This window comes from Camelina sativa, chromosome 5 (genome assembly GCF_030686135.1).
Source record: "Camelina sativa cultivar CO46 ecotype springtype chromosome 5, ASM3068613v1".
Lineage (NCBI taxonomy): Eukaryota > Viridiplantae > Streptophyta > Magnoliopsida > Brassicales > Brassicaceae > Camelina > Camelina sativa.
In genome coordinates, this window is record NC_141884.1 from 3,754,085 (window position 1) to 3,778,987 (window position 24,903).

The window sequence follows — 24,903 nt, forward strand, 5'->3', positions numbered from 1 at the left end:
CATCACAAGTCTCTTATCATCCATGATCTTATGTACTTTTATGGAAATGAGAACATAAGATAAATGCAAAACTGGTTCTCTTTTCAAATAACTTGAGTAATGTGCTTTTCTTTTGTTATAACATTTGAGAAGACAAGTCAGTCTACCACATTGAAGAAATGAAACCCCAAAGCCCCAGAAAAGAACCAAAATTTATTCAGCTCCACGCCAAAGAGGCGATAACAAACTTAGAAACAGGAAAATTCTTCACTTTGTCTTAAATCTTGGTGATTTCCTCACTTTTCTTCAACTGGAGGTGGGTCAATGAATGTCTTCTTTATCCAATCAAATGGCTGTAATGATAAAGTATATGTCAGATACAAACCAAAACGAGTTTAGAAAGAAGATTAGTACAAAAGGGTCATGAGCCTTAAGGCCTTAATCTCTTCATAACACCAAACCACAGATTGAGCACATTGTGACTCTCAGGAGAAAACCTCTACAGAAAGAAGGAAACAACAAAGAAACTAATTCGTCCAAACAGTGCAATTCTGTTCTCATTACAATGAAGCTGCGTAAAGCAAGGAGCAATAGTAGAAGCTAAAACACTACATGAAGAGCCTAAAAAGCAACGCATTTGTGAATTTTGAAGTAGGAGACTAATCTGAATGAAATCGACATCAATTTGTATATGGAAAACAAATTGAACAAGTTAATTCCAAGTACAGATATAACCATTTACAAAGATACAGACTACCACCAAACCGAATCAAGCCTTTCATGCACAGCAATTATATGTAACAATACTCATAAAGATACCGCCTTTACAGAGATGTTGATGCAAGTACCAAACTTTGAAAGTGTTAAACAATCATCAATTATGAAAAATCACATCTTTCGTCCAAATCAAGTCAGCAATTTAACGAGAGACATATAAACAATAAGCTAAAGAGAGATCCCAGATCAAGAACAGACTTCGTGAAACCCAAATTTGAATTCAAAGCTAGCTAAAAAGATCTATTGCCGGAGAACAAGAGATCGAGACAGGCTTACTTGGACAACCCAGATGGCACCGGCTGCGGCGGCGATCCCCCATCCAGCGGCGGCTTGGATATTTATCGGTTGGATCTTTGGCTTCACGACCTTGAGCAAACCAGCTGTTCCTGCCATTACTGCTTCGATCTCTCTCTCCTTCGCTTTCACAATTCCGATCAATCCCCACACAAAAAGATCCTTAAACGAAATGACTTTGAGGAATGTTTCGACATTAAAAGAGCTTCTAGACCTAGTCAAAGGTCACTTTTACACTTCATGCCGTCTCACATGCAAACGTAAACACCGTGCCGTTTTTTAAAGATGTGCTCTCAAAGCTTATCAAATGTAACAATGCAGTAATTTGGTTTCAAGAAGGAACAACAAAACAAAATATCATACAATCAAGAATGTCATTCTAATATTGAAGAACCAAGCTTTGCATTGTTCTTCTTCTTCCTTGGACTATCTGGTTTAGTAGCTGGTCGACGACCTTTGTCAGGACCACCAATTACACCCCATTCCTCAAACTGTGTCTGCCTCGCTCTTGCTCTTTCTTTCTCCTCTTCGGATTTCTTCGAGTAACAGTAAGGACAAGAGACTGCATACTCGTACTCTGGAGATTCCATGTCTTCATCACTTATAGGCTGCTTGCATCCATAGCAGAGTTTATGTGTTCCTTGAGCTAGACCATGTTCCACGGAAACACGCTTGTCGAACACAAAGCATTCGCCTTCCCATAAACTCTCTGTTTTAGGGACTTCTTCTAGGTACTTTAATATCCCACCTTTCAGATGATACACCTGATGAGAAAAAAAATGGTTTTGATCTTTTAAGTACCTCTGGAAATCAACAGCTCAATGGTCAGATGTTGTATTACGTTTACCTCTTCGAAACCTTGGCTAAGAAGGAGACTTGAAGCTTTCTCACATCTGATTCCTCCAGTGCAGTACATAGCAATCCGTGGCAGCGTCTTCTGTTTTTCAGCTTTGTCTTCTTTATTTGTGATATCCTTCTTCTCCACATTTTCTTGCGATTCATTGCTTTCTTGCTTCAACGCAAATTGATTCTCCACCCAAGATGGGAAATTCCTGAAAGCTGTGGTACATGGATCTACAGCTCCTTTAAACTTCCCAATTCTAGTCTCATAGGTATTGCGCACATCAATCACTACCTGAAAACACAAAAGTGATTTGACAATTTCAAAGATCTGATATCATAGATCTACAGACTATGACATACCAAGAGTAAACAAAGACAACATCATAACTTTTTTTCTATGCATTGACATTCTATTCAGAGTGAACTAGAACTTGAAAGCAAGATACACAAACACAGAAGCAAATACAGGAAACTAATATGCGTCCAACATGTATAAACAGTTATCACTGTGTTCTTGACTAAACTTGCTACTAGATAGAAAAAAAGAGGTCTCACAGTTTCTGGATCACTGATCAGTTCATTCCATTCTTCAGGGCTCACATATGTTCCAACTTTTTCAATTGGCGACACACTAGGCATTCCAAGCGTAACAATCTGCACAGAGATTTCAAAATTAAAACATCTCTTGACAAACTACAAAAAACTCCAGTCTTTCAACTTCAAAGAGACAAAAATTGTACCTCTTTCTTGAGTTTGACCCTAACGTGATCCCATCTAAACGGAGCATCTTCACCAGCTGCAAGAGGAGAGCTACTGCTATGTCCATGGTGAATTGCTTCTTGTTCAGGACTCACAGGTGTCTCAATTTGCCTCAAACCATTCAATCTCACATCTCCCTGTATAAACGCCAACACTCTCTCCACTGATTCACGAATCCCACAGATACTTCCATTGATCCCTTCTGGTGCAAGAATGATTCCACCTGAAACACGCTGATCAAACAACAACAACAACAACAACAGCCCTACCTATTATTACTGCTTCTTCCTCAATACAACACTAAGACTGAGATAAAGACTTAATCTTTCATATCAAATATCTAAAATTTGGATTGAGAGATAGAAGAAACAGACATACCAATTCTTCGCATAGATCTTTCAATGGCTTCCTGAAATCAGCATGGTCAGGCAAATTAGCGAATTTGTAGAACGAAACCACAACAAGCGAGCCTAAATCAGAGTCGTTAGATTCTGTTCTGCTCGAAAAGCATTGAGAATTCGTGGCCATGCTTCTCCGGATAGCTCCAGCGGTTGAACAAGCTACCGTGGATTTGAGAGATGAAGAAGAAGAAGGAGAGGAAGAGAGATTCTGGGATTGGGATTGAGGGAATAGTAACTCCGGTTTGGAGTTTTTATCGACTGAGCTCGAGTTAACGGCGCTACTAGAGAAGGTAGAGTGTGAGTGAGGCGGTGGTTGTGATGAGAGCATTCTAGCGGCGGCGAGGGACGGTGGAAATCTCCAGTGGCAATACCGTAGCATTGAGGTCCTCAAGTAAACCGGACTAAACCAAAATGTGGGTGTAGTACTGGTACAAGACCGATTCATCTTTTACGCCTTTTAATATTTCTTCTTCTTTCTTTTTTTTTTTTTTTTAATTATTAAGAAGTTCTCAAATTTTAAAGATGGAAAACTTTGAATTTATTAAATTTGTAAAAAAGAGTTTAAATTGTATTTAATTTTATTTATCAAACTACAAAAAATAAATTTATTCAAATTTACTATGAAATTTTTTTTTTATCAAAATGTACTTGTTTTACGTCGTAATTTTTTAGTAGTTAAGTTATATGATGTTTTTAAATATCTTTTTTTTTAACAAGTTTTAAAATAGGTAAGTTATTCTTATGACTGTACGAGTATGAGATCATTAATTGAGATGCAAACAACAAGTCATGATTTGACCCTAAGCGAAATGGATGAGGCAAAGATTTTAGTTGAAGTTGAGCTTGATGAGTGCTTGACATCACAAACCATTTCCAAATTGTATGTATATGTCTATTTTTATGAAACAGAAAGTATTACAGAACTGTCTTTGAGAAAATAGAGTATAATGGATAGGTGATGCAGGTACTATGGTAAGATTTTATAGTTCATTGGTTACGATATTGGTTCGAAACCTATATAACTATAATCTAGTTCCAAAAAAATGTTATATGTCGTGAGCCGTCGTCACGATATAAATTGAGGACAAGTCCTAACAAGAAAAATAGAGGTTTTTGGTGTAGACCGAATCCTCATATTCGGATAAATAAATTAGGCTGACACGAAAACCCAACACAATGGCTCAAAAGAGTTTCTCTGCAGAAAAAAAAACAAAACATGCAAAACCTACTATGTTTTACACAATTAAGTTTTAAAATAGCCAAGTATATTATTCATAAAAAATAAAGACTGTATGAGTATGAGATGCAAACACAAGTCACGATTTGACCCTAATCAAAATGGATGAGCTAGGCAAGTAATTTTAATTTATCAGTGCTTCCAAATTTTGTATAAGCAATATGACTTCATGAAATTGAAAGAGTGTTACAAATTAAACTGTCTTTAAGAAGATAGAGTCTAACTCATAGGTGTTTAACTACTTTTTAGTCTAACTCATATATATATTGCATGGTTAGTGACCACTCGCAGATAGATATGAGATATGTAACTGCACAATCTCATCACCACTCGCTTAGACATTAGAATGTACGTTCGGAATGTGCATAGGCTCCAGTAAGGTGTTGTATGGGTCAAAATTCTAGGTTTTTCTTTTTTCTTTTAAGAAAATATTACAACAAAATTTCATAACTTTTTTGTGTGACCACATCCATTTCTCTAACTTCCTTCCATTTTGTAGCTATCTTAATTACTAGTTTCAATAATACGTAAGATTTTGAATTTTGTTTAACGGCATTTAATGTTTTAATGCATTTTTATATAGTTTTTTTGTCTTTTTGACTATATGGGACGTTATGTTTTGGATGGTAGTCAAACGTTATAATTATGAATTATGACCAAAATAAATATTATATATAAATAAAAGTTTGAATATAATATTAAAAAATACCTAAATTTTTGTTTTAAGTGTTTTTCAAATTAAATAATTTCACATCAGTTTTGTTTTCTACTTTTTATGGTTTTCTTATTTCCAAGTGGCATTAAAAAGAATTCAACATTTTTTTTTACTCAAACAACAAACACATGCATTTAAAAATAATATAGAAATATAGATGGAGACATGTGAAATCTTGTGAGTTAGTGAAACAACAACAAAAAAAAGTCTGAGGTGTATTTAAGTATGTGTAGACTGATAAACAACGATTTGAATCACAAAAAAAAAAAACCATTCTACTTAAATGTGTAGACTCGACCAATCTGTAGTGTAGAGAGTCTGATTCGTACTTTGCCAAGCCTTTAATCTCTTGTATTAGGTCCATGACTATCAAACAGCTCGACAGTAACAACAGTATACGGAGCATAGACGTCTCATCTAAATTCCTCATTCCACATAGGGGCACAGCTGCCATATTTGACTACACAATATGGATTTCTTGTTTGCTAACAGCCAACCATTAAACCCGTAGCCCTTAGAATTCTCAATTCCAGCACACCAACCCAGGGCTTCCATAGTTTTGTATCTGTAGGTCTGAAGTCACTCGTTTAATTTGAAGATTCATACTGAACATTATACCATCCTTCCAAACAAATATTCATTTGAATGCAGCTGACCACTCGGTGGTCATGTGTTTTTAGTTTATGGCAAATGGCATTCACGGTTTTGTTGTCATTGGACCTTCTCTGAATATCTTTTAGTAGGTTAGAGGTAGTACTCATTTTGCACCCATAACTATATTATGTTGGCAATATTTACATACTTCTTCAACCATATTTAGCCGAAGTCATAACTTAGCTACCAAAATAATTTTCCAAAATTTTATTTAGATTATCCATATGGTTTGAACGTCATATAATCCTAACATGATTTCAAACTAGTGTTCTTATAAATCTAAAAAATTATCTATATGTGTATTAGAGCAATTCCATACTCGTAGAATTCGCGTAGGCAATGCTATTTCCAGACAGAGGTTACTAGGTTGATATTTTCAAATCTAATGATTAGTAATTATGTTAGAATATGATCCAATTATTGATTTCTCTTCTTTTTGGTAAACATCCCATGTTGAATTTTTAGCGTTTATTGTATTTAATAATCAACAAAATCAAAATTTTAATAAGTTTTGAAAAAGCAGTGATGGATCAGTAGCATAAATAATAATTTTAGAAAAGTCGAAAAATACCAAACCTTACAAACAAATATTGTTCTAGGTACACAAACTTTAGAAACAAATATTGTTCTAACACCACTAAAAAAAATAATAAGGCTTTTAACGTCAGTTTATATGGTTAACGTCGTTTATAAACTGACCCTAACAATATGGCGTCGGTTTAGTAACTGTCGTATTCATAGGTAACGCAAATTTTTTTTTGCCTCATGTAGAAAAATAGACGTCAAAATTAACGTCTAAATTTTAGCGTCGCTGTTCATTTTGGTTTACACGTTGCTTGCAAAAACCGACGCAGTATGTCCATTTACCATTTGTACAATTATTTTGTATTTTTGCTAAATAAATAAAAGTACAGAAAGACAATGGACTTAAAATGAAATAACATAACCAATTATTATTTAATAAGAGCTAGAAAATACAACATCAGTGTAGGAATATTTACTATTAATCTGGCCAGTATGATAACTAGAGATTTACAGAAGTAGAAATTGCTTTGTCCTCACCCTGATCTCATAAACACCATGTCACCATCGGTGCTGATATCCTTACGAACAGGGGATTGTCTATAGACGTCCTCACTATGTAGAGTGTATCTTACCTTCCTCTTATTCACGTCCTTTTTACTCCAGCACTTGGATCGTCGGATGGAAAAACAATGCTCGGATTCTCCATTCCTCTGATCACACCAATCAATTATTCTTTTCCATCTCTATATTTACTCCAGCACTTTAACACTTAAGTTATATGATTTTTCTAAATATCTTTTTAAGCAAGCTTTAAAATAGGTAAGTTATTCTTATGACTGTACGAGTATGAGATCATTAATTGAGATGCAAACTATTAGGGATACAATATCCCACATTAGAAGTTGAGTAGGATCTTAAATTGTATATATAAGATATGGGCTTCTCCACTCATTGCCAATTGGTTTTGAGTTGGAAGCCCACTATCTAACATGGTATCAGAGCCCGGTCCGCACATACTCAACCCAATCCATAATCGGCCCGACCCAATAGTTGATCCGCCGATTCATGCCCGAACATACCGAGATTGATGCTTAAAGAAACCATCATCTCGAGGGGGCGTATTAGGGATACAATATCCCACATTAGAAGTTGACTAGGATCTTAAGTTGTATATATTGATAGACGAGGATATTCACTAAGATATTTACTTACCATACTTGTCAATATATTGCTTGGACGACATTCTGTAATCGTGTATATATTGCATTGTGAGTCAATAGAGAGAGGCATCGAAGTCTTTGAGATAACATGGTATCAGAGCCATATTTCTAAACCTAAAATCGCCGCCTCTCTCTCTAAAATTCTCTCTTCTTTTTCTTCTCGTTCGTGCACCATCTCTCTGGTTCTTCTTCTTCTTCTTCTTTCTTTTTCTTTCTCTCTCTCACCTACGTAGACTTCACCATGGCTCAACCTCTCGATAAGGTTTTTACGGTGACTCATATCAAGTCTCACATACCTCTTGTCCTCGACATGAACAAGATGAACTACGATGCGTGGCGTGAATTATTTGAAACTCATTGCTACAGCTTTGGAGTCTATGGTCATCTCGATGGCACCTCCACTCCGGCCAACGATGCGGACATCACATGGAAGGAACGTGACGGTATCGTCAAGATGTGGATATACGGCACAATTTCCTCTTCTCTTCTCGACACAATCCTGAAGACTCGCAGCAGTGCTCGTGACATATGGATCTCGATCGAGAATCTGTTCCGCGACAACAAGGAGGCACGGGCAATCCAGCTCGACAACGACCTTCGCTCTCTCACCATTGGCGATATGTCGGTCCATGACTATTGCCAGAAGCTGAAAACGTTATCCGATCTGCTCGCCAACGTCGACTCCCCTGTCACTGATCGTGTCGTCGTGATGCACATGCTTAATGGACTGTCAGAAAAATTTGACAACATCGTCAACATCATCAAGCATCACCAACCGTTCCCGTCATTCTCCACTGCTAGATCGATGCTCATAGAGGAAGAACGCCGCCTTGCTAAACAAGTCAAAACTGGGTCGTCCTCTTCGGTAAACTCATCTTCTCCCAATGTCTTGTATGTTTCAGCCCCTAGCCATCAAAACTCCGGGTCTCGTGACTACACCCACCGTGACGGCAACAACTACGGTTACAAAGACAACAACAACACCGGGTACCGCGGCAACACCACCGGAAGTAGAGGTCGAGGACGAGGTCGTGGAGGTTACGGTAGAGGTCGTGGACGTCAGCAATGGCCACAACAAAACTGGCCACTAAACCCACGCAATTGGCAAACGCAACAACCCTGGTTCACGACACCGACGCCGTACCCGCACTGGCCACAGCAAACCTGGATGCACCAACAACCGATGGCCCATCTCACCACCACAAGTCCAGCGGCTGGCTTACTCGGACATTCACCGCAAGCACCAGCTCCTCAGCAACCGCCGATTCCTACCAACCTTGCTGCTGCCTTTGGGACTATGACGATGCATGATCCCACAGACGCAAGTTGGTACATGGACACTGCAGCCACATCGCATTTAACCGCACAACCAGGTACCCTACATTCCCTTTTTAATTCGAGCTCATCCCCATCGGTTATTGTCGGCAATGGATCTTCTATTCCCACTAAAGCCATCGGTAGTTCATTTTTGCCTTCTAAAACTAGACCTCTTTATCTAAATAATGTGCTTGTTTGTCCCTCGATCATCAAAAATCTCATCTCTGTCTGCCAATTCACCACCGATAATTCTGTCACTGTGGAATTTGATCCGTTTGGTTTTTGTGTTAAGGATTTCCCGTCTTGGATCCCTCTACTCCGCTGTAACATCACTGGTCCTCTTTATTCGGTCCACTCACCACCAGCGGCCGCAACTCCATCATCACCACAAGCTATGATCACGTCGGTTCCTAATTCATCATTATGGCACCGTCGTTTAGGACATTTGGGAAACACAGCTCTTCAATTTCTTCGTTCTTCTCGTTTAATAAATTTTTCTAAGATTGATATGTCTCTTTGTCATGCATGTCAATTGGGGAAACACATTCGATTACCTTTTGATTCAGTTATTTCATCTGTTTCTCAACCTTTTGAAATAATTCACTCTGATGTTTGGACCTCACCGGTTCCTAGCATCAGCGGGAATAAATATTATGTTATTTATCTTGATCATTTCACTCATTTTCTTTGGGTTTTTCCTCTTCGAAATAAATCTGATGTGTTTTCAACTTTCTTAACGTTTACGGCTTACGTTTCTAACCAATTTGGTTGCAGCATAAAATCTCTACAATGTGATAATGGTGGTGAATACCAAAACAGACAATTCCTCGACCATCTATCTTCTCATGGAATCCCTCCTCGCTTTTCTTGCCCATACACTTCCCAACAAAACGGCAAAGCTGAACGTACTCTCCGTACACTAAACAATTCCGTTCGGTCATTGCTCTTCCAAGCGAGTATGCCTCCAACATATTGGGTGGAAGCACTCCTGCTAGCCACTCATATTTTCAACATCCTTCCCTCATCTGCCATCAACAATGAAATTCCGTTCACCAAACTTTTCCACAAACCACCTACATACGACCACCTCCGTGTCTTCGGGTGCCTATGTTATCCTAATCTGCTTCTGCTTTCTTCCCACAAGCTTGATGCTCGTTCTACGGCCTGCGTATTTCTTGGCTACCCATCTTACCACAAGGGATATCGCTGCCTAGAGCTCTCCTCTCGCAAGGTAATTATTTCCCGTCATGTTACCTTCGATGAAACTATCTTCCCTTTCTCCGAACAGATTCCCGAAGCCACTTCTCACCAACAAGAGCCCCCCATTCCACAATCAATCTCTCCGCTCCTCCGCCAAACAGCTCCCTTACCACAACAAGCTCCCTTACCACCGAATCCATATATAAGATATGGGCTTCTCCACTCATTGCCAATTGGTTTTGAGTTGGAAGCCCACTATCTAACACAAACAACAAGTCATGATTTGACCCTTAGCAAAATGGATGAGGCAAAGATTATAGTTGAAGTTGAGCTTGATGAGTGCTTGACAAACCATTTCCAAATTGTATGTATATGTCTGTTTTTATGAAACAGAAAGTATTACAGAACTGTATTTGAGAAAATAGAGTATATATAATGGATAGGTGATGGAGGTACTATGGTAAGATTTATAGTTCATTGGTTACGATATTGGTTAGTGACCTCTCGCTTAGACGTATGAGATATACTACACAATTATTCTTACTATTGACTAGCATAAATGTGAGGAAAACTAATCTAGCATCTTATCAAACTTTCAAATATATGTTGACCATTTCGAAAATATAGAATGAAGTTTCATTTTGATGTTCGAACGTAGGTTACATAACATGTTTTTTTCCAATAGGGAAATCAGTCTCGCTAAAGAACATTAGGTATATCCGTTCGAACATCAAAATATACGTTCAGGCTATGCATAAGCTCCAGTAAGAAAGTGTCGTATGGGTCAAAGAGAACTTTAGGTTTTCTTTTCTTTTCTTAAAAAACAAAATTGCATACCAATTACATAACTTTTTCATATGACCACATCCATTTCTCTAACTGCCTTCCATTTTGTAGCTATCTTACTAGTCTCAGTACATAAAGATTTTGAAACTTTTTTTACCAGCATTTAATATTTAAATACATTTTCATATAATCTTGACTATGGTTATGTTTTTGGATGATAGTCAAACGTTATAATTAAGAATTTGACCAAAATATATATTATATAGAAATAAACATTTGAATATGATATTAAACAACAGATTTTTTTTTTTTTTACTTTTAAGTGTTTTCCCATATCAGATAATTTCACATTAGTTTGGTTTCCTTATATTTATTGTTTTTTAATTCCAAATGGTAAGAATAATTCAACATTTTTTATTTATTCAAACAATATTTAATACTCATTATTTATCGTCTATTTTCACGTTTTTGAACAAAGAATAACGATATGGAACACATGCATTTACCAAAATAGATATAGATGGAAAGTGAGTTAGTGAGACAACAACAAAAAATCGGAGGTGTATTTAAGTTGATTCATCAATCACTGAAAACTCATTCTACTCAAATTTATTATCTAAAAAGATTAGAAAATAATAATGGATGGGAAAAAGTTAATAATCTTGAGTGAAGAAGCAAAGTTAAACGTGAAAGTCATTGGAACAATCGGAATCACCGATGGTCATCCATATCAATACAGGGTTGTAGCTTGGACAAATGCAAAGGACAAATACCTAACAAAGATTGTACCGACCGAGGGAGATCCTGAGTTCAATGAAGTGCTACAAATTTCTCTGGATAAGAATTTTCCAGCGAAAGCTTTATTTGTAGATGTCTTCAGAATGAATTCAGATGGTCTCTACTTCGTCGGGAGGGGAAAGACATTGTTGCCAACGGATATAGGGAAAGATTTTTACAGGGAAGTTGAGCTCTCTGGTTTTGTGGAAGCCGGGTTTCTTCAATTGTCACTAAATCTCAATGTTTTTGAGGTACTTGGTTATGCTATATGATGATTTATCACCTATGGTTGTGTTCTGAATTTAATCTTATTATGAATAATTAATGAATCATTGTAACAGCTTATCTTATATCGTGCATGTTTGCATATGTACTAATGAGATATATCTGTATAATGGAATTCAATGAAGTTGCTTGATTTATACTGTCTTCGGATCTTGATCTAATGATTGAACGTCTATTAACGCCCTCTCTTCTCTTCTTCATGACTTATATCATCATCGATCGATGGTTCTTTTACTACTGATGGTATGAATCATGGAGTTCAGACAATGTGCTTAAATACATCATTACAATAATTGTACGTTCAGTGTGTAAATTAATATCTTTTTGTATCTACGGAGGATTTAATGCTTTGGTGATTCGTGAAATAAGAGAGAGTTTATTCAAAAACCTAAAAAATCCAATTTCACAATCAAGAAAGTATTATTCAAGAGATTCGAACAAATCTTTACCTTTTTTCGGTTGAACTGAAGCCAATAATCATCATTCATCACCAAGTACATGACACAAAATCGTGTTAGTAAAGTAATTTTCTAAATAAAAATAGGGATTAATCCATTCTAAACACACAAGATGTATCAATTTAAAACTCTAGAGTTTATTCAACATATGACGAAAAATATATCATTTAAATATTAGCTGGAACCTATTTTACAAACCTAACTATAAACTTGTAACATATTATTATAAGCTGAAACCTAACTATAATCTAGTTCCAAAAAAATGTTATATGTTGTGAGCCGTCGTCACAATATAAATTGAGAACAAGTCCTAGCTAACAAGAAAAACAGGGCTTTTTGGTGTAGACCATATCCTCATATTCGGATAAATAAATTAGGCTAACACGAAAACCCAACACAATGGCTCAAAAGAGTCTTCGATCTCTGCAGAAAGAAAAAAAAACATGCAAAACCTACTATGTTTTACACAATTAAGTTTTAAAATATCCAAGTATATTATTATTCATAAAATTAAAGACTGTATGAGTATGAGATGCAAACACAAGTCACGATCAGTGGCGGATCCAGAAAATAATTTTATCCGGGACAATAATATTAAATTATTTTTTTATTATTTTTTAAATAAAATTATATCAGTTAAAACATTTGATTAGTTTTGTTAAGTTAAGATAAGTAATAATATTTTATTTTATTTATAGAATATGGGCTTGTTAATATAGGGAATATAAACAAAATTAAGTTTTTGTATTGTATTTGTATGATATTTTAGTATTATACACAACAGAAAACGTGTATCTAAGAAGAAAATAGGGTAATGGAGGCAACAAAAAATATTTTAGCAGGAGCATACTTAAAAATTCATGTAAAATAACATTAACCTTAAAAATTTTACCCGTGGCAAGTGCCCCGGTTCACCGTAACGTACGTCCGCCCTTGGTCACGATGCTAGGCAAGTAATTTTAATTTATCAGTGCTTGACAAACCTTTTTCAAATTTTGTATAAGCAATATGACTTCATGAAATTGAAAGAGTGTTCCCAAACTCGCTCCGATTACACTAACCCTGAGGTATCAAAGTTTTGGAGAGAAATAAAGCATAGACGGGATGTCTGTGAGAGCATCGGTGCCCTTGTCTCTTACAGCCTCTGAGTTCCACTGGTCATTACCCTGATGACCACAATAAATTTCCAGCATAAGCTATTTTTTTTACACATTCACCATGTTTTTTTTTTGCAGTTTATACCATCTAGGTGCAACTGTGCAATTGGAAGGAACGCGATAACTCTGTTCCACTCAGGATTCGATATTTCCGCGCAACAATCAATGGTTTTCTTCACATTTGCAATCTTAATCTCCACAAGAGCATTACGACGGCGACATGTCCCCAGACCCAAACCCTTGGCCTTCACTACGTGGACGTATAACAATTTCTCATCCGCAGCATCAACCTTGTTTGTATCCCCAATAAACTTTTCTCCATTAATAATCTGGGATTTTGTTAAAAATGCCACTTTTTGAAGAAATCTTTTGGATATACTATTTTTGAATAATTTGTGTGGATTTTACCATTTTTGAGAAAAAAAAACGTATTTTCAGTTTTTTTAATACAATATCTACTTAATACCAAATACTAAACCCTAAAAATAAATAAAACCGATTATACCCAAACATAACAAATAAAACACATTTCAAGTCAATTTTTTGTAACTTAGAAAGTGGTAAAATCTATAATTTATTCAAAAAGTGGTAAAATCAACTAAGACCACTCCCAAAAATGGCTTTCTCATAATTGATTCTCAATAATCTAGTAGTTTAGAGATAGTACTCAAGTTGCACACATAGCCATATTATGTTGGCAATATTTACATATTTCTTCAACAATATATAGCCGAAGTCAAAACTTAGCAACTAAATTAATTTTGTCAAAAGGTTATTCAGATTATCCATATGGCTTGAACGTCATATAATCCTAATAGGATTTCAAACTAGTGTTTCTATAAATCTTAAAAAATATCTATATGTGTATTTGTCAATTTTAGAGCAATTTCATACTCATAAAATTTGCGTAGGCAATGCTATTTCTAAACAACGGTTACTAGATTGATATTTTCAAATTTATCAGTTAGTAATTATGTCAGTATAAAATTTTGGATCTAATTATTGATTTTTCTTCTTTTTTGGTAAATATACCATGTTGAGTTTTATAAGTTTATTCTATTTAATAATCAACAAAATCAAAATTTTAATAACTTTTGAAAAGACAGTGGTGGATCACTAGCATAAATAATAATTTTAGAAAAGTCGAAAAACACCAAACCTTTAAACATTTTTTCCTAGAATTAATATATCAAGTGATAATTTACATAATATAGTATACTGAATCAGAAGACAATTCTTTAGTTGGACACACTGAAATATTTCTACTTTAGAAACAAATACTGTTCTAACACCACCCAAAAAAAAGACCACCAAGGCTTTTAACGTCAGTTTATATATGGGTTAACTAACAATATAGCGTCGGTTTAGTAAACTACCCATGCCGTATTCATGGCCTCATGGGTGACATAAATTTTCTTTGCGTCATTTTGAAAACAGACGTTAAAATTAACGTCTAAATGCTAGCGTCGCTTTTCGTTTTGGTTTACAAGTTGCTTGCAAAGCCGACTTATTTTGACATAAAAGTAAGTACAGAACAACAATGGACTTAAAATGAAATAACATAACCAATTATATATTATTTAATAAGAGCTAGAAAATACAACATCAGTGTAGAAATATTTACAATTAATCTGGCCAGTATGATAACTACAGATTTACAGAAGTAGAAATTGCTTTGTCCTCACCCTGATCTCATAAACACCATGTCACCATCAGTGCTGATATCCTTACGAACAGGGGATTGTCTACTCCCGATTTTTGTCATAGACGTCCTCACTATGTAGATTGGATCTTACCTTCCTCTTATTCACGTCCTTTACTCCAGCACTTGGATCGTCGGATGGAAAAACAATGCTCGAATTCTCCATTCCCCTGATCACACCAATCAATTCTACAAGCTTAACTGCAGAAAACAAGATTTCTGTTTTTCACTTCACAGTGTATGCAAGAGATTTGATGAAGACACAAAAAAAAAAAAGTGAAACTTTGCAGATAGCTGAATTCAATCTATTGCCACAAAGATCCGATATTTCTATTCAAATGCATCCACAAAAATTACAGTTTCGAACTAAACCAAATATATGAGAAGCCAGCCTTATTTGTAAATGAAAGAAGTTTCTGAACAAGAGGGTATAACAAGACCAACCTTGGTAATCAATGGCGCCTTACCCCCAGGAATTTTGATTACTAGAGAGGGTGATTAGCTTTTGTTCATTGGTTTGCAATGAAGTCAACATCTGCACATATAGATTTGAATTATTATGAGATTTGCCAAAGGTATCTTACTAGCATGGTCAATACTTAAAAGAACATAATAGGATTAAATTAAAGCACCCAATGGTCTACTATATCCATCCTGAGAACGAGAGCTATAGAAGCTAGGGATGCATGACTAAACTATAGTTAAGCATGTGAAAGTACATACCAGTGTCAAAGTAAAATCGAGGTAATCAAGTTACTCTTTGTTATCAGTTCAAATTGCAGTCCTTGTATTGCTTGACACAAATGTTGCTATCCAAGACTTCCCTTAATCTTCATACATCAAAGCACAAAGAAAATATATCAGTAAATAACAACCGAATGGAATAAAGAGAGAGAGATAAATGATACTCCATCCGTTTCAAAATATATGATGTTTTAAGCAAAGCATACAGATTAAGAAGTCTTTACTTTTAATAAGTTCAACCAATCAGAAACAATACTGCATAATATAAAATACTAAACTAATCTAAAAATTGCATTGAAATTTGAAAGCATCCTATATAATGAAACAACAAACTTCTCCAAAACATCTTATATTTTGAAACGGAGGAAGTATTGATTAGCCATTTTAGATAAAACTGATAACATGAACACACTGAAACAAGAAACTCTTGTACCTGAATGAAACAGGGACGAAGCTTAACAATAGAATTGAACTTCACAACACTCTTAATTTCTAGAATAGAAGCAAAGACTATAGGGACTTTACATGCATTCAAAAATTTATATTTACACTTAAATTACTAGAATCACCCATGCTACGTAGAATCGAAACTATACAAATATGTATCAGCGATCAAATATCAAAATCCATCAAAATTTGTTATAAAATTTTACTTTTCAAGTTACCATGCATATCTGGAATTAGAGAGACTCATCGGCAAAACCTAACCAGAATCTCTCCAAAAATCCGTCACACTCTGTATAAATTTGGGAAATTCTTATATAAATCAAGTTATTAAATCAGAAAAAGAAAAACCCTCTCGATTTCGAGCAACTGCAGAAGACAAATCTCGAAGATGAGAATAGGAAACCCTGCATAGTTGATTGATCAATCATACCGTAGTTGAATCGGAGCAATCTACTTCAGTCTCGAGTTTTCCAGTCATCGCCGTCACCAGTTCTTTTGGAGAGACAAAAGTCACAAAACGGATCTTTTTATTTTATTTTTAAGGGTCAAGCCGTAAAACATGTACTAATGAGATAAAATATGAATAATGTTTTTTGGATGTTCTAATGATTGAATGTTTATTAACGGCCTCTCTTCTCTTCTTCATGACTTATATCATCATGAATCGATGGTTGTGTTGGAATTTATTTCAATTAATAATGGTTCTTTTACTACTCATTGTATGAATCATGGAGTTCAGGCTATGTGTTTAGCTACATTATTACAAAAAATGTACGTTCAGTGTGTTAATCTCTTTTTGTATTTTTTCCGAGGATTTAATGTTGTAGTGTGGCATTTCTTTTTATGTTTTGGTGATGCGAGGTAAAATGAGATAGACTATATGAGTATGAGATGCAAACACAAGTTACGATTTGACCCTAATCAATTGGATGAGCTAGGCAAGTAATTTTAATTTATCAGTGTTTGACAAGCCTTTTCCAAATTTTGTATAAGCAATATGACTTCATTTTTTTTGGGCAACCAAGCAATATGACTTCATGAAATTGAAAGAGTGTTACAAATTAAACTGTCTTTAAGAAGATAGAGTCTAACTCATAGGTGTTTAACTATTATATTATACTGTAATAATATTTTTCAGTTAAGTGCTTACGATATATATATGGCATGGTTAGTGACCACTCGCAGATATGAGATATGTAACTGCACAATCTCATCACCACTCGCTTAGACATTAGAATGTACGTTCGGAATGTGCATAAGCTCCAGTAATTAAGAAAGTGTGTTGTATGGGTCAAAATTCTAGGTTTTTTTCTTTTAATAAAATATTATTTTCTTAAATAACAAAATTACATGCCATTTTTATAACTCTTTTGTGCGAGCACATCCATTTCTCTAACTTCCTTCCATTTTGTAGCTATATATCTTACTAGTTTCAATACTTAATATTTTGAATTTTGTTCAACGGCATTTAATGTCTTAATGCATTTTTATATAGTTTTGACTATATTATGTTATGGATGGTAGTCAAACGTTATAATTAAGAATTATGACCAAAATAGATATTATATATAAATAAAACTTTGAATATAATATTAAAAAATACATAAATTTTTATTTTGAAGTGTTTTACCATATTAAATAATTTCACATCAATTTGGTTTCCTAGTTTTTATGGTTTTTATTTTAAATTTTGTTCAAAGTGGTATTAAGAAGAATTCATCATTTTTCTTTATTCAAACAATATTTAATACTCATTATTTATCGTCTATTTTTATATTTTTTGAACAAAGAATAACGATATGGAACACATGCATTTAAAAATAATATAGATGGAAACATGTAAAATCTTGTGAGTTAGTGACAAAAAAAAAAAAAAAAAAAAAAAAACCTAAGGTGTATTTAAGTAGATTCATCAATCTCAAAAAAAGAACCATTCTACTCAAATATATTATCTAAAAAGAAGAAAAAATGAGCTACGAAATAATAAAAATCAAGAGTGAAGAAGTAAAGTTGAACGTGAAAGTCATTGGAACAATCGGAGTTACCAATGGTTGTCCCTACGAATACAAGGTTCGAGCTTGGACAAATCCAGAGGACAAATACGAAACAAAGGTTGTAGCGAGTGAGGGAGATCCTGAATTCAATGAAGTGCTACAAATTTCTCAGGATAAGCATTTTCTAGCAGAATTTTTGTATGTTGCTGTCTACAAAACGAATTCAGAAGGCACCTATCACGTTGGGAGGGGTAAGATATGGTTGCCGGTTAAAGGTAAAGATTTTTACAGGAATGTTGTGCTCTATAAAAATTTTCACAGGGAAGCTGGGCTCTATAAATTTGCGGAAGCCGGGGTTCTTCAATTGTCAGTGAATCTCAATGTTGTTGAGGTACTTCGTGATGTTATCTACATTCCGTGATTTTATCATATCTATGGTTGTGTTTCTGAATTTGATCGATCTTATTATGAATAATGAATCATTGTAAAAGTTTTATCTTAAATCGTGCATGTTTGCATATGTACTAATGAGATATAATATGTATAATGGAATTCAATGAAGTTGTTTGATTTATATTGTCTTCGGATCTTGATCTAATGATTGAATGTTTATTAACGACACCTCTTCTTCTTCATGACTTATCATCATCGATAGTTCTGTTGGAATTAATTTTGATATTAATTAAATAATAATGGTTCTTGTTACTACCGATGGTATGTATATGAATCATGGAGTTCAGGCAATGTGCTTAATAAGCTACATCATTAACAATAAATGTATATACAATGTGTTAATGTCTTTGTATCTTCTTACATTTTGATAATGTGGTTTGGTGATTCGTGAAATATAGTAAGATAGTTTATTCAAAATCCTAAAAATCCAATTTCACAATCTACAAGGTTTTATTCACCAAGTACATGATACGAATTCGTGTTAGTAAAGTACTTTTATATATAAATGAAAATAGGGAATCCCCATTCTAAACAGACGAGATCTATGTATCAGTTTAGCATATCGTTTATATATTAGCTGAAACCCATTTGACAAACCTAATTATAAATTTGTAACAGATTATTATGTATGTTCCCAAAAAAAAAAAAAGTTATGTGTTGTGCGCCGTCGTCAAAATATACATTAAGATAAATTAGTTCTAACAAGAAAAATAGGGTTTTTGGTGATCTAATTAAGTTATGTGGATATAATTAAGTTATGTGGATATACAGATATCCACATATTCGGATTAATCAATTAGGGTAACACGAATTCACAAGGTTCAAATTAGGCAATTTTATCGTCGATTATCCGATTTTTGATTAGATTTATTCTGTTTAATCAACGAATTGAAATTATGACACGTATAAGGTTCTTTGACAGGGTTAATAGTGGATTATCTAACCGAGTCAAAGTTGATTTGATCACTGACTTTAGATTCTAAACCTTGACACGTTGAGATTGATCTTACCGCGAATTGATACTATAGTATCAAGACCTTGTTTATAAAAGTGGGAATCACACTTCTCACCTTTCTTGGCGGGTCTCTCTTTGCTTGAATTGTCTTAGTAATATTGTTATTGGAAAACTAAATCTCTCAAAATTTGTAAAACTAGATCAAATTTGTAGCTAAATGTTAGTTTTACGATTTCTTAACAACCAAAACATTCATAGTTAGATTTGTTAATTTCCCCGAAAAGCATAATCAATTTCCGTATTTATAATATAAGTATTTTTTACCAAACCGAAAGAAACTAAAACCTAAAGAAAGAGATCATTAATTAAATATGCAGAAAAAGGTTATTGGAGATGTGACGGAGGAGTCTTCGCTGAAGATAGTCTCTGTTATTGACAAAGATACCTACGGCTACGGCTCTGTGTCCAAAAATAATAATGATTCCAACTTGGAGAAATCTTACATGAAGAAGTCATGTACGCTCAAACATGCCGAGAAACTCGAGAGGGAGCTTAAGACGATGCTTCACTTCCGCGCCAATCCTTTCATCGTCCAAGCTTCTTGCCCTCATCTTCACTTCGAGTATAACACCAAAAGCGCGACTTTGTGCTACATCTACATGGAGTATGCTTCCTTAGGCAATCTCGACAAGATGATCTCTGATGCTGGTGGGAAATTGCCTGAAGATAGTGTCAGACGCGCCACTCGTATGATTCTACAAGGACTCAAGGCTCTTCACGCGGAAGGTTACCTCCACTGCGACCTCAAACCCTCCAATGTTTTTGTCTTCCCTTCCAGCAGACCTGGAGAGCCATGGGATCTCAAGCTTACTGGTTTCGGCTTATCCAAAGATCCTACTATGGACTCTATGCTGTTGTTTCCTGGCACCCGCGAGTACATGCCGCCTGAGGCCACTATGCCGAATATGTTTTCTGGCATGGATAGATTGATCGGACCATCCCGTGATATATGGTCTCTGGGGCATACGGTTCTTAGGATGCTTGGGGGTATCCTTGAAGAGATGGGACATAGTATCGCGTGGACAACAGGCTTTTATATCTCTCCGGTGGCAACAGACTTCTATATGTGGTGCTGTAAGTTGCGGCCTACAGAGAGGCCCACCATAGATGAGCTCTTGGACCATCCTTTTGTTGCTGAAAGACCTTCATCCTTTCATGAGGTTTCCATCTTCAGTAAGGAACAGTCGTATTTTAGAAGACATGATGAATTGATTCCACAACATCCAATTCCAGACCCTTTAGGCACCTTCAATAGATTCGTGAATAGATCTCTTCATTATCCTGCCACTAGGTGACAGAGTGTGTTTACTTGTTGTACAAGAAAACAACCGTGAGTCTGTTTTTTCCAACTTCCACTTTTCGAGTTTATGGTTTGTGTCGCTAGCTAGTAAGTATCTGCTCCCTACTTGGAACACGTCATGTCTTCATTATTCAAGTTTAATGTATCAAGACCCAACTTAAGCTCCATGCTTCGGAAATGACTAAGAATTTTGTTAATAGGATAATTTGATTCAATAGAAACTAACTTGGTCAGGTTAATTAGTCGATGCAAATATAACCGAGAAGTATCGTGTGGTTGAAGCTCGGGGTAAAGGGTGGAGAAGAAGAAACCAATTCTAAAAGATGGTTAGGTAAAGGGAAAGACTTTAGGAGGATAAATGATCTGTTTCTTTAGCGTTAATGCTCTATTTCCTCTCTTATTCAGTTCTTTGATTTAGAGCTTCGTGTGTTGTAACCAAACTACAACAGAATAAACCGAAGTAAAAATGAATTTCTTGATCTTCAGGCCTAGACAAAGGGATAACTCGTAAATTGACAGTGTATCTCTTTTCCTCTGGATCCTCTGTTCTTGATTCATATCAAAATCTGAGATCGAATTTGGTTGTAGTTTGGTTAATTCAGTTGAGCTCTCTGGTTTTGAGGAAACCGGGCTTCTACAGTTGTCACTAAATTTCTTGGTTATTTTTTTCATGACTTATCATGTACGCATGCCTTATAAATTTGATCTATATAATGAATAAGGATAATAATATATATCCGTAAACATGAATAATGTCTTTGGGTTGTTATTTTGATTTTTTTTTTTCGGTATAAAGTTTATTTAAAGGACTTATTTATAGTACAATATTTTGTATTGTTGAATAGTATAATATAGCATTCATTCAAAATAAAATAAAATTGATTGAATGTTTTTATTAACCCATCATATTCGATGGTTGTGTTGGAATTAATTTGATATCAATCTAGTTAACTAATAATGGTCCTTTTACAAACCATTTTTTGTATTTTTATTTATGATAGTATAAATGAATCATCGTATTCATTTATACTATCATTAGCAATATAGGTAATAGGTACGTAGCAATGTGTTGTCTTTATACTTTAAAGCTTTAGTCGCATTTCTTCTTATGTTTTGATGATTTGTGAAATAAGGGTGTTGGCGAGGTAAATTAAGATAATTTACTCAAAACCTAAAAATCTAATTTCACAATCAAGAAGGTATAATTTCACAATTAATATACTTTGGAATCGGAATCTCCGGATTTGAAATTTGCTTATATAGCTATGGAAATGGGAATCAGTGTTAATCTATACTAACCGGATCCTTTTTAATTATTAACTAATACAGTTAGAGGCTTGAGCGTGGAGTTGTATGGTGGTTTCTCAAAAAATTATGACAATAACTAGGATAATACCACCAATCAGTCAACCAAGTTTACCAGTTATTGTCATAATTTCTGAAGTTTTTGGTCGTACAAGAGTTTTGTTCAGTAGATGGCGCATTTGTGTTGTATGTTAAGTGGTTACATCATTGGCTTTCAAAGGATTGGTTGCTTACTTTCTGTTGCCCTGTATCTAGTCTTTATTATTATGCTACATCTTGGGGTTTATGTCCTGATGTTTGGTTCCTCTAGTTTTCAATTGAGTTTTTTGTGTTTACTTGGTTTGCGAGAATAATCGATATGATTTGTTATTCTTTCAACTCAGTACTTTTGAATTTTTGTGTTTCTCGCTAAAAATTATATTAGCAAAAATGTTAAAAGCAAAAACGAAGTAGATATTATAAGAAGGAAATATGTGTGTTTTAGGAAGGTATGTGAAATCTCAATCTCAATATAAATTATTTTCATCAAGATTCCAAAATACTGAATCTAAAGAAAGAAAAAAATCTCAAAAAAGTTCATCCTGTCTAGTTGGAAGTCTCCAGAAGAAATTGAAGACCCATGGTAGAAGCTCTGTTTTGAGCAAGATGAAGCGTTCTCGTAGAAGACGCCTGGGAAAGAGCCAGGTCAATTTGTGGGGGCAGATCTGATCTCTAGAAGTAGTAAAGTAGACCTATTAAGAAGACGATAAGCGGTAAGAATGGTAATACCGTATCAGACCAGAAGATGAACACAAATATGCAGAAGGCTGCGAAGAGTGTCTTTGGAGTACTCTTCCATGTGCGAATGTCAACAATGATGTTGTGTAACTAAACCAAAGGGCGCACAAGTCTGACAAGGTTGGTGGTGCATAGTCACAATTTCTACTGCGTGAAGGTGCAAGGATTTGGTATCAGAAGGACTTAAAGGGCGTATGTAATGCATCCTTGGTAGAAGAGGTTGTGAGTGAAATAGAGCTCAGACCGGATGTCTGGGAGAGCAGTAGTTCCTCTGTCTCTTGCATCTGTGTTCCATTGTTGGCTTCCTATGATGAGACTGAACACCATAAAATCCTAATCTCAATCTCAATGCGGTGGCACATTGATCGCGCCATTCCATATTAGGGTAAGAATCCTTCGAATGTTCTGGTTTGAACCCATTTAATGATGTTTTGCATTTGTTGTTGTTTAGTAGGTTAGAGGTAGTACTCATTTTGCACACATAGCTATATTATGTTGGCAATATTTACATACTTTTTCAACCATATTTAGCCGAAGTCAAAATTTAGCTATAAAATAATTTTCCAAAAGTTTATTTAGATTATCCATATGGCTTGAACATCATATAATCCTAAAAGGATTTCAAACTAGTGTTCCTATAAATCTAAATATTTATTTTTATGTGTATTTATCATTTTTAGAGAAATTTCATACTCATACAATTCACTTAGGCAACGCTAATTCCAAACAACGATTACTAGATTGATATTTTCAAATTTACCAGTTAGTAATTACGTTAGTATTAAATGTGGATCTGATTATTGATTTTTCCTGTGTTTATTTTGGTAAACTTGAGTTTCTAGCGTTAATTTTATTTAATAATCAACAAAACCAACTGACAAAAAAAAATCAACAAAATCAATTTTTAATAAGTTTTAAAAAAGCAATAGTGGATCAATGGCATAATAATTTTAGAAAAGTCGAAAACACCAAACCTTAGAAACATTTTTCCTAGAAGTATATTATATTAAGTGATAATTTACATAATATAGTACACTTAATCAGAAGACAACTCTTTACTTGGACACGTTGACAAATTTTCTAGTTACACAAATTTCAGGAACAAATATTGTTCTAACACATACATGTGTTCCAACGAGTAAAAATCAAAGCTAATTAAAGAAAGCTGTTTTCTCTTGATATATTGCAAAGTTTATATGTATTTAATATTTATTCACCCTTTTTAAATGTATCGCCTAAAATGAGTCATGTAGACAAAAGTGAATATATATATATATATATATATATATTTAGAAAAATCTTCAATTAATTTCTCCAAAGATACCTTCAACTCCATGATTTCGTTTATCTAAATCTTGCGAAATAATTTAGTTTCGATGAGCAGAGAAGACACTTTTGACAAATTGTCGATATATATGTTTGGCCGAAAGTTCTCTTTTCTTTCCATGGCTCTGTTTTCCGTAGCTTCCACTAGTGATATTCCAAATTTCCAATGAATGATTGTTATTACTCTTTTAAAAAGCTAGTTTTAAGTTCATTCAAAAAAAAAATATATACATTTAAGATTATAGCAAATTTAAAACCTAAAACTCCAAAACCAAACAAAGCTCACGTACTTAACATAACACTTACAGAAATAAGATATAAATTGTTATTGTTTCGGTGCAAAAATTACTGAGTGATTTGTCAGATCTACAATTGTATATAGTATAACATAAATGATAATATGCAGAATGGACAAAAGAAGATATATTCATGCCAAAAAGAATATATACTAAATAT

The 24,903-nt window shown here is 34.6% G+C and overlaps 5 protein-coding genes across 5 annotated transcripts; 3 read left to right on the plus strand and 2 right to left on the minus strand.

Moving 5' to 3' along the window:
* Nucleotides 1-62: 62 nt before the first annotated feature.
* Nucleotides 63-24,665, minus strand: LOC104785322 (cytochrome b-c1 complex subunit 10, mitochondrial). Its single transcript, XM_019245683.2, has 3 exons — nucleotides 24,632-24,665; nucleotides 1,033-1,264; nucleotides 63-332 (listed from the first exon to the last, which is right to left on the minus strand). The coding sequence occupies exons 2-3, from the start codon at nucleotides 1,147-1,149 to the stop codon at nucleotides 276-278; spliced, it is 174 nt and encodes a 57-aa protein (XP_019101228.1). The 5' UTR covers nucleotides 1,150-1,264; nucleotides 24,632-24,665; the 3' UTR covers nucleotides 63-275.
* Nucleotides 1,224-3,564, minus strand: LOC104785323 (rhodanese-like domain-containing protein 7). Its single transcript, XM_010510509.3, has 5 exons — nucleotides 3,031-3,564; nucleotides 2,634-2,885; nucleotides 2,449-2,547; nucleotides 1,898-2,185; nucleotides 1,224-1,814 (listed from the first exon to the last, which is right to left on the minus strand). Exons 1-5 carry the CDS (start codon nucleotides 3,496-3,498, stop codon nucleotides 1,425-1,427), a joined length of 1,497 nt encoding a protein of 498 aa, XP_010508811.2. The 5' UTR covers nucleotides 3,499-3,564; the 3' UTR covers nucleotides 1,224-1,424.
* Nucleotides 11,260-11,910, plus strand: LOC104788837 (uncharacterized). Its single transcript, XM_010514617.2, has one exon. It carries the CDS (start codon nucleotides 11,346-11,348, stop codon nucleotides 11,754-11,756), a length of 411 nt encoding a protein of 136 aa, XP_010512919.1. The 5' UTR covers nucleotides 11,260-11,345; the 3' UTR covers nucleotides 11,757-11,910.
* LOC147943248 (uncharacterized) lies at nucleotides 18,246-18,849 on the plus strand. Its single transcript, XM_087512814.1, has one exon. The coding sequence runs from the start codon at nucleotides 18,246-18,248 to the stop codon at nucleotides 18,690-18,692; it is 447 nt and encodes a 148-aa protein (XP_087368940.1). The 3' UTR covers nucleotides 18,693-18,849.
* Nucleotides 20,051-21,034, plus strand: LOC104788838 (mitogen-activated protein kinase kinase kinase 17-like). The gene has a single exon (XM_010514618.1). It carries the CDS (start codon nucleotides 20,051-20,053, stop codon nucleotides 21,032-21,034), a length of 984 nt encoding a protein of 327 aa, XP_010512920.1.
* Nucleotides 24,666-24,903: the final 238 nt, after the last annotated feature.

Coding starts and splice junctions, on each gene's coding strand:
- LOC147943248 (XM_087512814.1), top strand. CDS start 18,246: ATGAGCTACGAAATAATAAAAATCAAGAGTGAAGAAGTAAAGTTGAAC.
- LOC104788837 (XM_010514617.2), top strand. CDS start 11,346: ATGGATGGGAAAAAGTTAATAATCTTGAGTGAAGAAGCAAAGTTAAAC.
- LOC104788838 (XM_010514618.1), top strand. CDS start 20,051: ATGCAGAAAAAGGTTATTGGAGATGTGACGGAGGAGTCTTCGCTGAAG.
- LOC104785322 (XM_019245683.2), bottom strand. CDS start 1,149: ATGGCAGGAACAGCTGGTTTGCTCAAGGTCGTGAAGCCAAAGATCCAA. Junction 333..1,032: donor GTGCCATCTGGGTTGTCCAA/GTAAGCCTGTCT, acceptor TTATCATTACAG/CCATTTGATTGGATAAAGAA.
- LOC104785323 (XM_010510509.3), bottom strand. CDS start 3,498: ATGAATCGGTCTTGTACCAGTACTACACCCACATTTTGGTTTAGTCCG. Junction 2,548..2,633: donor GGGTCAAACTCAAGAAAGAG/GTACAATTTTTG, acceptor ATCTCTGTGCAG/ATTGTTACGCTTGGAATGCC. Junction 1,815..1,897: donor TTAGCCAAGGTTTCGAAGAG/GTAAACGTAATA, acceptor TTTTCTCATCAG/GTGTATCATCTGAAAGGTGG.